The sequence below is a fragment of the Dromiciops gliroides genome, chromosome 5 (assembly GCF_019393635.1).
Source record: "Dromiciops gliroides isolate mDroGli1 chromosome 5, mDroGli1.pri, whole genome shotgun sequence".
Lineage (NCBI taxonomy): Eukaryota > Metazoa > Chordata > Mammalia > Microbiotheria > Microbiotheriidae > Dromiciops > Dromiciops gliroides.
Genome location: NC_057865.1, coordinates 284055125 through 284068716, shown reverse-complemented (window position 1 = coordinate 284068716; position 13592 = coordinate 284055125). Strand labels below are relative to the sequence as shown.

The 13592-nt window shown below is 48.3% G+C and overlaps 1 protein-coding gene across 1 annotated transcript in view; it reads left to right on the top strand.

Annotated features, from left to right (window-relative positions):
- Window positions 1-11211, top strand: part of PRDM4 (PR/SET domain 4) — a 37129-nt gene extending 25918 nt beyond the window's left edge. Inside the window, 6 exon segments of the mRNA XM_043968501.1 lie at window positions 8351-8392; window positions 8394-8423; window positions 8425-8478; window positions 8972-9299; window positions 9404-9572; window positions 9820-11211. Coding sequence (XP_043824436.1) covers window positions 8351-8392; window positions 8394-8423; window positions 8425-8478; window positions 8972-9299; window positions 9404-9572; window positions 9820-10297 — 1101 coding nt within the window. The 3' untranslated portion in view covers window positions 10298-11211.
- Window positions 11212-13592: the final 2381 nt, after the last annotated feature.

Here is a 13592-nt window from a genome sequence, read left to right as displayed (position 1 = left end):
TACATACATACATATCTATACATATCTATATCTATATCTATATATACACATATATACACACACACACATATGGGAAAGTAGGGTGAAGATTGATCTTCTGTAACTGCTTCAAGGTGAACAGGGTCAGAGAGATGTCCCTAGGCCTCAGGGGAGGAGTAGATGTCCTTGTGGGCCTGATCCAGAGGATGAAGAGTTGTATAGGCAGGGGTTGTTGCTAGCATAAGATTGAAAGCCTTGAGCTTGGACGAAACAAACTTTACCAAAGGGTTAAAGAGGCAAGGGCCAGAAATCAAAAGGACAAGAACAAATATTACCATAGGGAGAAAGAGGGCCAACCAAGAGGGAATCCAGGAACCCCAGGATCCCGAGTTAGGAGTGAAGAGCTGCTCATGAGTGTCCTTCATCCAATGAGATGTCATGGAGACTGTGTGTGTACTTGGGTCTCAACCCTCCTTGTATAGACATGCAACAAGATGTGTTGTGGACCACACACACCCTACCTTCCACTGCAATAATCCACATAATCTAGGGCTATTCTAATGTCTAATTACTACACTGGCCAGTAAGTCAAGGGATTCTTGCAAATCTTGTAGGCCAGATGCCATTTCATTGGAGAGTCACTCTATAGCTAAGGTAAGGTTAGTTAATATAGCATCATGCTCTATATAGCCTACCCAAGCGATAGTGAGAGTAGCTGCCTTCTTGACCCACCAGAGGAAATTATCCAAGGAGCTACATTTAGTGTGAGATGGGGGATTAGTTGGAGGGGTTGATGGTTTGTGCGTATGTGTGTGTGTGTGTGTGTGTGTGTGTATACACACACACACTCATTTGATCTTAATGTTTTGTTTTTTTCAATTTTTTACTCAGTTACTTTTTTTGGTTGTTCCCTGACTCACACAGACCTTTCCTCATTCATGAGCCAAGAAAGGGTTAAGTACCAATTCTTTTCCAAAGTGAAAGCTTTTTTTCCCTTCACCTTGAAATTCTGCATTGGCATAGCTTCCAAACCTGTCTCTAGATAACCATGCAACTGCAGACCATTACTGCTGGATCTTTAAAGTGACAGTAAGCTCATCATTTTTCTCTTTTTCTCAAAATTTTACAAATGGTTTACTCTCAACTTCTCTGTTCATACTGTCAGTGGAAACAGCTTACGACTTCTTTCTGCCCATGGTCCTCTCACTCCTACATGCTTAAACTTTCTTGCTTTCCCTTCAATATACATATCCCTCTGGTGGACTTTGATTAAATCCCCTTTAAAACTTCACACGTCCTGTTTCTTTCATATTCTGATCTGATACTTCTCTTACTTTCTTCTACTTGCCTTTATCAATTATATCTCAAATAATCTTCACTTCATTGAATATATAGTTTCTCTCTCAACACTTTCCCTTCCCCCCCTCCCCCACTGCTTCAGTCAGCATCAGGAAGAGAAAGAAGGAGAGAGAAAAAGACTCTCTGTTTTCCTTTAAAAACTTTTTGGATCAAGAAGAGGATCCATTGTGAGAAATGGTTGACTATACAGGAGTTCAAAATGGCTTAAACCTAGTTTAGCTCAGGGTGCCATCCTTATTCATGTCAGAGTGATATGGAGTACCTGGACCTTACAAATCTTAGAAGAGTTCATTTTAAGGTCTGTAAGGTCGAATTTATCCCACTTGTTCAGAATGTGCCCCAAAGGAGAATCTCTCGGAATACTCTCCGTGCCCCTTGCCTGGGAGGAGTAGGGCTGGCTAGGCCACTACCAAGATATTGTCCCTATGTCCAAGCAGATATTGAAATTGAGAGTTCAAACACTGGTTGGAACATCCCCCAACACTCTGGTCTGAACGACAAGTGTAGTCTTTTGCAAGGAAGACGCCACTCACTTGGCACTGAAGACCAGCCTCCCTTCAGAGGCCACCAGCAAGGGACAGGGGTCAGGTGTGAAGGAGAAAATACATGGGAGGAGTCTTACTTAAGGGTGTAGTGGCGAGGAATAGCCTGTCTCCTGAGTTTCGGCACCGACATGTAGTGCGTAGGCTGCTTCTTGGATAGCCTAATTTAAAGAATTATACTCACACACACTCCAGTCAGAGATAGTGTAAGGTTTTCACTTTGGCACAAGAGGATGTGGCCGAGGGAGAAGTTTAAGACCACATCTTCTCCAAGCCAGAAGAAAGAAAATGCCTTTATAGAAGGTAGAATGGGGAAGACTCAAAAAGGTAAAATTACAGCTTTGAGTGGGGGATACTTGAAACAGTTTTGGTTACATTCCTGAGCTCCTGGTCATTGCCACCTCCTGGCTGTAGTCACTCAGGAAGCACATTTGGCCTCCTGTTGTTGATTTGTGTGGCATCTGCCTTCCTTGTACCCTTGAGGCACATCTGCCCCGTTAGCAAGTTGACTAATCGTTTTGTTCTTCACAGAAAGAACACACATCAGCAAGTTGCCTAACTTTTGTTCTTCACGGGAAAGTACCTTCTGACTGACCCTAGGCCCACTACAAAAAGCACATGCAACTAAATTAAGAACACCTGATTGGTAATTAATTGGTTTTGTTTCAAGTTTAAAAAAAATCCTAATACTGTTTTAAGGTATTGTCTTTCTGAATTTTCTTATAATGTATAATTTGGAAAAAAATTGTATTAAGCTATGGTAGGAAGGCAATTTCTCTTATAATCTTGATGTTGTTAGAAAAAGACTATTGTTAAAAAGGGAATGGGTTAGGAAGCTGTCAACACGCTAACCACGTGTTCTGAAGTACTGTAACTAGGAACTTATACTGTTAACTAAGCTATTTGAAGTTATTGTTTTAACCAAGTATTTGATTAAATATTTGATGAGATACTTTTAAAAGGGAAAATTGGTGATTATAAAAAGTACCTTGTAAAATCTCCTTTGTAAATCTATTAGTATTTTGGGACCATCTAGTCATAAATTCTTCTCAACTCAGTATAAGGGTTTTTCTGTGTGGTGAAATGGGAGTGAAAATTTCAAGCCTACTTATAAGGCAGAGTGAATTTCACCTAAGTTTATTGTCTATCATTTGTGAAGGTCATACACATCTTGAAGTTACATACGTTTTGAAGCAATATAATGTTAACAAACTCCACCACTCTTAAAAGATTAATATTGATTTAAGGGTGAATGTGAAATTCCCTTAGGGGGCGTGTGTGTGTGTGTGTGTGTGTGTGTGTGTGTGTGTGTGTATGTGTGTGTGTGTGTGAGAGAGAGAGAGAGAGAGAGAGAGAGAGAGAGAGAGAGAGAGAGAAATCCTTTCTAGGGGTTTAAGTAAACTGTCTCATACTCACTATCTGTGTGAGATATTCTGGATGCATCATTTTTCTTGATTCATAGTGATCAGCAGGAGAGACATTAATTGAATAAGGCGATTGGGTCTATAGGAAAAGACATGTCCATAAAGACTCTCATAAGCCCAGGTGCACAAGACCGTGTCAGGTGGTGTTGACAACCACTGCTCCTGGGGATTGAGTCCTGGATACGTATCACAGACTTGGAAGAAGGGCTGCTGAGCCAGCTTGGACTGCCCAGCCCAGTGGGGAGCTTTGACCCTGGCTCGCCCAAGGCCCTAAGCGAAGGACAGCTGCCAAAGACAACTTACCCAGGACCCCGAGGATGAGAAGTAGCCAACATTTAGAGGAGACTGCATTCCTAAGGCCCCAGACCAGGGTCGAGTATACTCGGCATCCCAAGGACTCTGCCCCTTTACCCTCATTTGCTGTCTCTTATCCACCTTGTCAGGTCACTCCATGGCTCTTAACCTTATTGTCGATTTCTCCTACAGGTGGGATTGGTTTTAGTATCTGGTGTTTTATTTGTAGGGGCTTTCTTCATGGCCAGGTCTGCCCCCCCCCAACTTTGACAATGCTTAATCCCTCTCATGTGACTCCATACCTGCTCAGACCCCTAGTCAAAGGGCTGTAACCCTCTTGAACCTATCCTCCTGCTGGCTCTTGTATACCCACTTGTTCACAGACAGAAGCCTGGCCAACCACTCTGATTTATGGATTAGCACCCCTGTGACAGGGATCCCTCTTGTGACATTTCAGTGAACCTCCACGTGTCTATCTGACCCTTTCACAGATTTTCCAGGTCTTAACAGGATCTCCCCTTTGGATCAGCACTTGCACCCTAGTTCATTCCTTCCTATCATATTATCTCCCCTGACCCTACCTCTTTCCCAAAACCCTCTTTTGCCTCTACCTATACCTCTGTTTGCCTTCCTGGGAATAGTTGGGTCTGGAGCAGCTTCTACTGCTGCCTTGGTTCAACAGTCACAGCTCTTTGGAAATCTTTCCCTTGAGCTCTCACACAGCATGGAAGCAGACAATCTCCCCACCTTAAGGAGCAAGTTAACTCCCTTGCTGGGTAGCACTGAAGAGGGAGCCACACAAGGTGGAGTCTGCTTTTCTTTCTTTCTTCTTTCTTTTTTTTGGATGAGACAATTGGGGTTAAGTGACTGCCCAGGGTCGCACAGCTCATAAGTCCTCAAGGGTCTGAGGCCATATTTGAACTCAGGTCCTCCTGAATCCAGGGCCGGTGCTCTATCCACTGCACCACCTAGCTGCCCCGAGTCTGTGTTTTTCTAAAGGAGGAGTGTTGTTTTTATGCAAACCTGTCCCAATAAATAGTTGATGATATCCACCACCTGTGTGAGCTGCCCTCTAGGCTCAGGACACGGGGCACAGAGGCCTCTGATTTCCTCTCTTTCTTCCCTGCAGGACTTGCAAGGATCATTTCCTCTCTCCTGTTTGGTGCCATCATCCTCCTGCTCCTTTCTCCTTTTCTTTCTTGCTGTCCATGGAGGCATCCTGCTGGCACTGGAATTATCAAATGGTGTTCCTATAAAAGTGAGGTTCCAAACAGAAGCTGCTTGGTCTGCAGGGGTCAGTGAGACTGACCCCTTGACCAACAGGGGCGATTGTTAATATATAAACCACCTGGATTTGATGGAGCTGATTTATTATCCTGAAGAATTTATGAAACCTTGGATTAAGAAGATCAAAATGCCCTCTAACAGAACTCCAAGATGAACCCAGACAATGTGCTAGTGGGTGTAGGAAAACCCTCAGGTCATTTGGGTGCTAGGTATCAATTGTCTCTCCAAATGTCTAGGAAAGCAAATAAGTCCCTACCTACTGATCTCCTTCCTTAGAATAACAAGTAGACTTTGTGGCTCATGGAGGGGCACTTTGTCTATTAGAACCATCCTTGTAAAAACATCTGAGCATCCTTGTTCTCGAAAACCCCCTCTTTTGAATTATATCATTTTATTTTTAAGTTGAATTGTTAAATGATTTGCATTTCATACATTCTTGTTAGAGTGTTTGCTTTTAAGTTGATTTGTATCATGCTAATAAAACTGATAGCCTCCTGTACCGATAAGATCTGTAACCCTTGAGCAAAAACCTTATATGCCTTCAGAAAGAGGGAGTCTTGGAGCTCCTTCTTTGCAAGGCGTTTCCACATGACTCGTGCCTGCTTGTTCTCGGGACAAATAAACTGGTGCTATGTTTTCCCTCGTATTTCTCTGAGCTGGTTTTTTTCATAGGAGGACAGGTACGGAAGCAAAATTTGATTCCAGGCTCCATGTCCCATCCTGGGGAGGGGGGGGGGTGTGGAGTTAATTTCCCCCATCCCACCCTCCTCCCCTCCCCTGGAGTCTTCTCTTCAGCCCAGACCTGCCCCATTCCTTCAACTGATTCTCACGTGACGTAGACTCTGGGCCCTCTCTATGCTGGTAGCCCTCCTCTGGACATCCTCCTGCTTGTCCATGTCCTTATACTGATGCCCAAACCTTAGCACAGTCCTCTGGATGAGTATGATGAGAACAGAGTCCTGGTGGTCACCTCCCTCTTCCTGGAAGCTGTGCCTCCTCATGCAGCCCAGGATTGCATTAGCTTTCTGGTCTCCATCTCTTAGTGCTTCTTCATGAGCAGGCCACTCAGCCCCTCAGATCTTTTTCTGAACTCTTCTTTCAGCATGCTTCCCTCATCTTGTAAAGTGGTTTTGTTTTTTTTTCAACTCAAGTGCAAGACTTTACAATGATCCCTATTTAATTTCATCTTGTCCAATTTACCCCAGGCTTTTCAGGTTCTTTTTGGACGCTCTGTCATACACTGTATTACAGGCAAATTTGATACGCATGCTTAGGTAGCAATCTGAGCTTTCCTTCTAGTCATTAATCAAAATATTAACCAGACCAGGGTGGAGCTCAGACCCTGGGAGCCGAGGCTCCCCCCCTGAGACCTTGATCCTTTACCATTCCCCATCCCCTGCTTCAGCCTCCATCTGACCATTTTCTCAACAGATTTAGATCCACCTCTATCCACAACGCTAAGTTAAAGCTTTGCCAAGGTCTATGCTATGTCACAGGGTGCCCAGGGCAGCCAGCTCAGCTTTGGGGAGGCCCTGGTTCCATCTCTCCAATGACCCATTCTGGGATTTTCCTGGGAATCACAGTCGGGCTCATGGGCCACAAATCCGGGCCTTGTTGTTCTCTCCCTCCTTTTCCGTCGTGGGCGTGGTCGCCCGGACCAGCTTTTCCTGAGGCCAGAGGCCAGAGCGGGGTGGCCCCTTTTTGCCTCTCCCGTTCCCCGGTCAGCAGCTCCACCTCTCCCCGGGCAGGCCTTGTTCCTCTCTGTCCTCCCTTTCTCTTGTCTTCACTTTCTTGGTTCACTCGGCTCTTCCTGAGCCTCGGCAGTGCTCCATTTGTACTGGACTCTGCTTTGCTCTTGTGCTCATCTGCTTCTCATGCAAGTTGTGTCCCCCATTACAATGTGAGCTTGCCTGAGGACAGGGACCTTCTGGGCTCAGCACAGAGGCGGGCAGTGTTCAACAAAGGCTTCATTCTTCCCTTCCACAACCTCCTCTCCTCCAGGGACCGGGATCATTTTTCCTGCCTCCATGACTGTCACCCGAAGGCTCCCCCTCCAGCTTCTCCCTCTGGGGCCTGATTTCCTCACGCACTCACAGGAGTCCCGCCTTCTTACAGAGGATGCTATTTCCTCACCTCCCCTTTTACTGAGCCTGTTTTAAAACCGGCTCCTTGCTGGGGATTATGTTTCCTGTAAGCTTTGGGGTGTCGGCCGCTACTTCTTCCTGTCTTTTGAGCCATCAGACTTGTAAGCTACTCAAGGGCAGGGACAATCTTCGGCCCCTCTTTGTATCTCCAGCACTCGGGCGCACTGCCCTGACCACAGGAGGTATTTCATGGTTATTGATTGACTGGTCTCTAACTTGGGAAGTGTACATAAGTCATACTCTCCCCCACTCCTTCCTATTTGATTCCATGTGTGAGGCATCTGCAGATACATCCTTGTGCAGGCTTGTTTGGGGGGGCGGGAAGCTTCATCTCTAACCAGGGATCTGTCATCCCTCTTCTGTAAGCTAGGGTTCAGGAGTCACAACCCCCAGTTTTCAGACACCACCTCAGCCAGCTGTCCATTTCCCAGATATATTTTTCTCTTCCATATCCTTTGTCCACAGTAGGCAGCAGTGATGAAAAACACAGCCTCTGCCCTTGTGGTCTTTAGTCTCTTGTCCAGCCCATCACAAACATGGGCAAGCTTTTCTTGGATTGGGTTCACCTGTGTCCAGGTGAATTCCCAGCAGGAGGGAGCTTGGCTAAGCCATGGGTACCTGCCCCCAAAAGCCATCAGGCAGCTCTCTCTCTCCAGCCCATGACAGAACTGCCTCTGTTCCCCGAGTTGGGAATCTCCCCTTTGTCCTCCTCTTCTCCCCTCCCTGGCTGATGTCTCCATATTGTCTCTCTCATCCTTGGTGGGACTTCTTCCTCACAAGAGCCTCAGGCCTATCCTTCATCCCTAATTGTACAATGGTCTTCCCCTTCTCTTTCTGCCGTGTAACAGTGTGTTGCTATTACAGATGTGGATATGATAGTTTGGGTCCTGGGGTCCTGGGGGATCCTGGGGGATCCTGGCCTGCCATTCTTTTGGTTGGTTTTACTTGTGATGATTCAAACACTGAGCGTCTCAGCTGGAGCAGATTTGGGTCTGGGAGGAGCAGCAAGTTCCCTTCCCCCCTTTTTTTGAGGGTTCTCATCAGAGCACCCCTTCTCCAATGACATGCCCTTCCTCCAGAGATAGGCTAGGCTCAGGGTTCAACTTGACCAGTCAGGGAACTGCTCTCCCAAGGGGGAATCCTGTTTGTAGGTAAAAATGCCATCAGTGGACTGTGGGGAAGCCCACAGGAATGGTGCGATGGCTCAGGGTTCCAAGCCTCGGGATGTTGGCTTGTTGTACACCATCACTGTTCGGAGGCAGTGCTTTTGACATTTCCAAATCCCCAAGCTTGACCCGTTGTCAAATGTTTGGTGTTACAGGACCGTGAAGAACAAAATCTGGTTGCTTATCCTCACGATGGAAAAAATCTACTTCTGTACCTCCCAGGACATCCCCTCCGGAAAACGAACTGCTTTTTTATTACAGCCGGGATTATGCCAGCAGATGGGTAAGCCGGGGCACAGAGGCCCGGTTCTGTCAGCAGAACTCAGCCTCCTCTTGGATGCCCTTTATGGCCACCTGAGGCCCTCCCGTTTCCCTCCACACAGTTAGGGTGTCCCTCCCTGCCCCAACCTTGGGGAGGTGGCGTGGCTCCAAAGTGTGGAGAGGTCTCAGATGAAAGAAAAGGTCGAGGCTCAGATTTCTCCCAACAGGAGACCACCCCCACCCCCAGGGGACAGTGACAGGGAGATCTTGGAAGTTCATTTTCTTTCTTTTTTCTTCTTTTTTTTTTTAGTGAGGCAATTGGGGTTAAGTGACTTGCGGTGAGGAATTGCTTCCTGTCAGTCAGTCGCCCCTTCTGGCCAGGGTGTCCTGGGGGAAAGCTGGCCGTAGTTTCCTGTCCAAGGGACGGACTGGGCCAGAGGGGCTTGTCGATGGTGTCTGTGGGCCTAGGGTCCGGGGGCACGGATGGGCCTAACCCACATGGTTCTTACTTCAAGGGGGTCCCTGAGCACCCAGACGTGCATGTGTGTAACTGTGGCAAGGAGTGCAACTCGTACTCAGAGTTCAAGGCCCACCTGAGCAGCCACATCCACCAGCACGTCCCGAGCCAGAGCCCCGGCGGCCCCGCCACGGCGCGGAGGGGGCCCAACCACAGCAAGGAGAGGAAGTGGAAGTGCTCCATGTGTCCCCAGGCCTTCATCTCGCCCTCCAAGCTCCATGTGCATTTCATGGGCCACATGGGCATGAAGCCCCACAAGTGCGACTTCTGCAGCAAGGCCTTCAGTGACCCCAGCAACCTGCGCAAGCACCTGAAGATACACACAGGTGAGGGGGCGCCCGCGGGCACGCGCGGGGGGGGGGGGGGGGAGGTGGGGGGAGGTGGCGGCGGCCGGGCTCACAGGCTCTTCTTCGGGGCCGCCCACGTCTAGGCCAGAAGAACTACAGGTGTGCGCTGTGCGACAAGTCCTTCACCCAGAAGGCTCACCTGGAGTCCCACACGGTCATCCACACCGGTGAGAAGAACCTCAAGTGCGATTACTGTGACCGGCTCTTCATGCGGCGGCAAGACCTCAAGCAGCACGTGCTCATCCACACACAGTACGTAGGGCCCCGCCTCTCCCGCTATGAAATGGGGGAGGTCGGAGCCCGGGTACGGGGGGCAGGGCGGCCGCTCCCTTTTACAGATAAGGAAGTCGGGTCTCTGCGGGTGGTGACTGGCCCACGGTCGCAGGTCCAGTGGGGGCGGGGCGCTGGCTCTGTGCACTTGTGGGAGTAGGGATGAGCAGGGGTCAGGGCGGACCGACGGTCGCCTCCACCGTCGGGCTTTCTCCACTGTCCTCCCCAGAGAACGGCAGATCAAGTGTCCCAAGTGCGAGAAGCTCTTCCTGAGGACAAATCACTTGAAGAAGCATCTCAACTCTCACGAGGGCAAGCGGGATTACGTCTGTGAGAAGTGCTCCAAGGCTTACCTGACCAAGTACCATCTCACGCGCCACTCTGACAGATCTGCAAAGGCCCCCAGCTCGAGCTCGTCAGCGCAGGAGGAAGAGGAAGAGGGAAGAGGACGAGTCGGGGGAGGAGGAGATTGGCAGGCTCGGTGGCAGGCTCGGAGTGTCGGCTGGAGCGGGACCCTGTACTCTGCTGCCGACGCGGACCACAGTGGCCTCTCTGGACACAAATGGAGGTTGGACAGCCGTGGCTTAGAGGGAGAATCCAGGCCACCCACCCCCCAACCGCATTTTTATACAGAAATGCAGCTTTTCCTTTTTCTATCCAGCCGGTGGCTAAAACAGACTTTGAATGAGAATGGGCAAAGCACTTAGAGAAACCTGCGTCCATATTTCCACAGCCATGCGAGGAGCCCGGATGGCAGGGAGAGAGGCACTTGCAAAGGAAGGGTCAGCCTCCCATCCCCACCCACCCAGACTCCCAGAAGGCCAGGGCTGGCCTTGCAGCCCATGGGAATCCCTGCCGAGGCACCCTCCCCCCAGAGGAAGGTCGTGGTCCACAGCTCCAGCTTTGGCCGTTGTGTAGGCACTAAAAAACGACTTTCTCTTTGGGCCCAGACTCACCTGTCCGTATCCCGGCCAGGGCTCGGGGGGCACTGGTGGCACTCCAGTTTTCAGCAGGTATGCCAGCTGCCCAGACAGAGGATTACTGATGTTTCATAGGGGGAAGGTGACAGGAGAGCTACCCAGGGACCACCAGCTACCTCGAGGCCAGGGAGCCGTGGAGAAGGGGTGTATGTGCCCAGCGGTCCCTGCCAAGCATGGGGGTGCCAGGGGTTAAAGTCCTCTTGGACCCTCCAGGGCAACGAGGCAGTCACTGGGAGGGCAGCCAGGCAAGAACAGAAAAATATCTATGGCACTTAGATGAGACCCTTGAGGTTCTACCATCAAGACAGCTTTGCCTTCCAGGTGTTACGGGTCTCCAGGGGAACCTGACACCAGTGGGGCACAGGAGAAATCAGGACCCGCCAGTGCCAAGAAAAGGTTTGGTGCTGAGCACAGGCCTCTTCTCAAGCCCCAGTTCAGATCGTGAGGCGCCTGCGTGTGTCTGGAGTGTCCCCTCCGGCCCTCGGGGCTGAATCAGACCCAAGATGACGTTGTTTCTGGTACAAGTTCCCAGTGTAAGATCACATCCTCTGGGCTGGCAGGGGAGGTGACTGGGAAGGTCTTGCTGCTATTCTATTTATTGAATGAATATATTTCATTCAAACCTGTACTTTATGAAAAAAATAAAATTAAAAGCATTTTTTAAAGAAAAGGCATGTTGTTTTCTCTGTGTGTGTGTGTGTGTGTGTGTGTGTGTGTATGTAAAGGCCAGGCACGGGAAGGAAGGAAACATTCCATTAGCATCTAGGATGGTTTCAGTTTAGCCATGCCTGGACTTTGGACCATATTCACTGTCTTTCTTGCCTGCTCCTTGTCCTGGCCCCCAGCTGCTACCTCTTCTCTTCCTCCTGTCTCCAAACTCCAACATGCAGGACGATCCTTTTGGGAGTAAAATTCAACAAAGGTAGACTGAGGCAGGTTTTCTCCAAGCAAGATAACATTTATTAACAGGGGTGTTAGAAAGGGTCAATGGCTTGCCCCAATTTGGCCAGACCAAGAATTGATGATGCGACTCAATTTTATAAGCATAGAACAAAGAAAAGGACAGGGTAGGTGGAGAAGTAATACAATTGGTCATAAGGTTAGCAGCATCATGGGGGTGATGGCAACTTAACTGGTGATACCGAGGAAATAGGGCACCACACATGGGATCAGGACCACCCCCCTCTCTCTTAGAGGGATGCTTTGGGGCTTTATGAGCCCATGCCACATCGCAATAGTGGACCAGAGATGAAGACTCACTGGCTCCTAGGAATGAGCTAGGATCACCTTTCATTGGGCACGGATAAGCAGAGATGGGGCCGGATCAGCTTGGGTGCTCACAAGGATGCCACACAGATGGCATGGACTTACTCAGGAGCTGAAATGATGAGGGAGAACAAGTTTCCTTGGCACACAGTGATTTGCAGGTGGAGCTAGGATCACAGTTCCCTTAGAATTAAAGCATTTTACAAGGGTATTGAACCTCGAAACTTGGCTCCGAGTTGTTCTTTAATTAAAGGTGATCAATAAGGAAAATAAGCTTTGGCATCTAAGTGTGAGAGAGGAAGAGTGAACTTTTGAACTCACGAGCTTCTTCACTCAGCGACAAAGAAAGGGCTTAGGCTATAAAATACAGAATTCAGTTCCAGAACTGGATCCATGACAGAGTGAAATAAAAGTAGAAAATACAGGATCGCTATTTAATTTTCAGGATGTTCACATACAGGCTAAGGAAGACCAGGCACCGGGCAGAGCAGGGTAGGGCAGGGCAGGCACATCCTTCCTGAGTCAGGACCATGAATGTGGACTGGAGTAGCAAGTCCACTATACATTTAACTCTATAGCTATACATTTAATTATATAACTATATATGTATATGTTTATAGACCCTAGTATAACAACCCCTGAATTAGAGTCAAATCTGGCCCACTTCTCAATATTAGGGACAGTTTGACCTTGGGGAATCTGTAACTTACCCCACTTTAAAATCAACAATTAACCTCTGGGATGGAAGAGAAAGAACAATGGGTTGATGTCTGAACACAACTTTTTTTTTTTTTTTTTTTTTTTAGTGAGGCAATTGGGGCTAAGTGACTTGCCCAGGGTCACACAGCTAGTAAGTGTTAAGTGTCTGAGGCTGGATTTGAACTCAGGTACTCCTGACTCCAGGGCCGGTGCTCTATCCACTGCGCCACCTAGCTGCCCCTGAACACAACTATTTAAGGCTCATGGCTAACGTTCATTTGGGATGATTAATACGGTCACAAAATCACAACCCATACTTGTGTGGTGCGTCAAAAAATGTACCAACCCCCCCCCCCACACACACACACACCACTGCAAGGCAGAAGTGGCTAATTCAATTAATGTTAACCCCATTTCACAAAAGAAATTGAGGCCCATGGAGGTTGTCCCCTGCCCAGGGCGCCCAAGAGCAGATTCAGTTTCCCCCTCCCTGTCTACGTTTTCTTCACTCGTCCTTGCTCCCATCCATCTCTGAATCTCAGCATTCACAGCAGGGAAGGGGAATTAAAGCCATCATTGTCACTCTACTTATATTTCCACTACCAAGAGGACATCGTTTCCTTCTAGCTCCCAAACGACCTTGAATGACTCCTTTGTTATTTGCGTTTATTCTCTTTATATTTATTATTCTGTATATACTTACACAGGGTGTCCCAAAACGTCACAGTGAAGTCTTAAGCTATTGAGGCTTAAATTTATTCTCTTAAGGCATATTTCTTTTAGCTATTAAGTCTTAAAACGGCATTGAGACACATGGGACACCCTGTAGATGCAATGTCGGGGTAGCGACTGCAGAGCTAGGAAGACCCAGGTTCGAGCGCTCCCCATCTCATATTGTCTGTGAGACTCTGAGCAAATTATTTTAAGTTTTCATCACTCCAGATAAGTCTCTAAAATCACAGTGTGCTGACTTATATTGGTGGAGGGAGTTCCCTATCCTGAAGAAATGACAGGCCCAGTTCTATTCCTCTCTGCTTATGCATGTATTTACTGGTTC